Here is a 2,500-nt window from a genome sequence, read left to right as displayed (position 1 = left end):
TCCTACCCCTATTGAGAAGGTGTGGCTCCTGATTTCATTTCAAGATTCAGGTTCAACTGTAAGGCTCATTGTAACTCCTCCAGTCCAGCTGTAAACTGTTGTGTGTTGTGTGTGCTTGAACAGTCTGGCTGGCAGTGCAGCGCATGGTTCTGGTTTGATTGTAGTCTCCAGTGCTTTGGGCTATGGGATCAGCTGCAGACCAGAGAGAGTGAGAGAGACAGAGAGAGAGAGAGAAAGAGAGAGAGGGGAGCCCTTTCCACAACCTCACCCCCACCCACCACCGTACGTGTAGAGCCCCAAGCTGTCAATCACTCTGACAGGGTTCCGCCACTCCGCGACCCCCTTATCACAGCCTCGTCACGGCAACGCACTCCCAGCAGGCTGTGCTGTCAGGAACCCTCAAGCTTTGCGATGGATGAGTGATAAGAGAGTCCGGGGGAAAAAAAAAGAAAACGAGGGAAGAAAAAAGAAAGAAAAAAAGAAAGGAAAAACAAGACGCTGCTCTCTTTTCACACACAGGGCAGATTTGTAGCTGGGTCTTAGATGTGGCGACGGTCATGAATAAAAGATAGAGGACCTTGTGGGATTTATTCCCCAGCCAGATCGACAAAGACAGGATAAGGACAGTGTGTGTGTGTGTGTGTGTGTGTGTGTGTGTGTGTGTGTGTGTGTGTGTGTGTGGCAGGAGAGTTCATGCATCTGTATTTGTGAGCACACATAGAAAAAAGGAATAGTTCTGAATAAACAAAGACTTTGCTACATGTTCTTGTGTTAGTGCATGGGTGCAGATGTTGAAGTGACTGTAGCAAAGTGGAGATTAATGGAATGAGCCTGTTTCGGTGTGTGTGTGTGTGTGTGTCTGTGTCTGTGTGTATGGATGTGTATGTTACTTTTGTGTTGTGGTAAGCATGTGTATTGGGGTGTGTGTGTGTGTGTGTGTGTGTGTGTGTGTGTGTGTGTGTGTGTGTGTGTGTGTGTGTGTGCGCGCGTGCGTGCGTGTGTGCAAGAGAGTTGTGATTGGCTCCTCTTTGTCTAGTAAACGATTTCTGTGGGTCAAACTAAAGGGGCTAACAGTGTGTTTCTGTTTGTGGAGGATAATGGTCTCCTCTCCCAGCGTGCTACCCAGATCAACTTTACATAATGACCGTCTTCTTGCTTCCACCGCTGTGCAACGCCGCTTGGTCTGTACGGCCGCTCCCGAAGAAAAGCAGGGGAAGGGTCTCTTTTATTTCCCCCGTGTGCCTTTACAGTTTAAACTCTCGCTCTCCGCAATTTTCTCTCTAAATGATGCGCTACGCTAAAGATGCTTGTCAGCTTCGATTGCCATCGCTGCGCTTTTGACCAGAATACTAACAAGCTGGCTTGTTTGTGGGGAGAGAAAAAAAACGAGTCTCTGGCTCATTGTTTGGGAGGATTTGTAGTCTGTTGTAGTTTTTTTATTTAAAGTCTTCTTCTCTTCTTCTCTCCTCCTTCAGGTCATCCTCATCCTCACCAAGTACTACCACGCCGACTCCACCAAGGTGCTGGAGAGCTCCCTCTGGAGGTAGGTGAAGTCACTGCGGATTGCAGAGAGTCTTTTCAGCCTTCTCACCTTCGCTTCTGGGTCTTTTTTCATTGAAACTGCTTTTGGGTGGAGGAAAAGGTCTAAGGGTGTAGTCCTATTCCCATGGTCTGCACTGCCAAGAGATTTTCTGGTTAGCAATGGGTTTAGATAACGCTTTTCACTGTGTGTCTGTGCATGAGTCAGGGAGAGAAAGAGAGAGAGAGAGAGAGAGAGAGAGAGAGAGAGAGAGAGAGAGAGAGAGAGAGAATCTTTTTTATGCTGCTTGGATGAGCTCAGAAAGCCCATCGCTCATAAAATGAGCCAGAAAAATTCTTTAATTATGTGTGTCTGTGTCTGTTTGTGTGTGTGTTTGTCTGTGTGTGTGTGTGTGTGTGTGTGTGTGTATGTGTGTGTGTGTGTGTGTGTGTGTGTGTGTGTGTGTGTGTGTGTATGTGTGTGTGTGTGTGTGTCTATGTTAGCTGTCTGAAGTCTAATTGCTTATTTTACGACTTTGCCTCTCATTATAAGTATACATCCTTGACCGTGGAGGAGTGAGACCATGTCTCCTTTGTTGTTGTTTACGTTTGTTATGCTGCTGATGTGTTTAGAGTTCTGTTTGTTTGTTTGTTTGTCAGTGCAAGCCTGTCTTGTCTCACTCAACCTAATCACTAACCTGGAGATGACAAATCGGGGGTCAAGGAGGGAACCAAAGGAGTGAGAGAGAGAGAGAGAGAGAGAGAGAGAGAGAGAGAGAGAGAGAGAGAGAGAGAGAGAGAGACAGAGACACATGTAGGCATCTCCAGAGAGACCATGGTGAGTGCTGGCTGGGTAGTTAAGGGTGGGGTAGGGCAGATTCGGCACCTGTGTGCTGCCAACCGGCTGCCAAGAAGCAAGTGGCACGCTTGCCAGGAATGTGAGGTGTGAAAGTGCCCGGTGCCCGCTGCCAGAGTTAGACCT

At 47.7% G+C, this 2,500-nt stretch overlaps 1 protein-coding gene across 4 annotated transcripts in view; it reads left to right on the top strand.

The window, feature by feature from the left end:
- sorcs2 (sortilin-related VPS10 domain containing receptor 2) overlaps window positions 1-2,500 on the top strand; it is a 221,453-nt gene that overhangs the window by 61,335 nt on the left and 157,618 nt on the right. For all 4 annotated transcript variants that reach the window (XM_042070437.1, XM_042070438.1, XM_042070439.1 and 1 more), the window contains exon 2: window positions 1,476-1,543. In XM_042070437.1, the coding sequence (XP_041926371.1) occupies window positions 1,476-1,543 (68 nt within the window). The remainder of the gene's footprint in view (window positions 1-1,475; window positions 1,544-2,500) is intronic.

Source organism: Alosa sapidissima, chromosome 18, assembly GCF_018492685.1.
Source record: "Alosa sapidissima isolate fAloSap1 chromosome 18, fAloSap1.pri, whole genome shotgun sequence".
Lineage (NCBI taxonomy): Eukaryota > Metazoa > Chordata > Actinopteri > Clupeiformes > Clupeidae > Alosa > Alosa sapidissima.
This window is presented reverse-complemented; position numbering and strand designations above follow the sequence as displayed.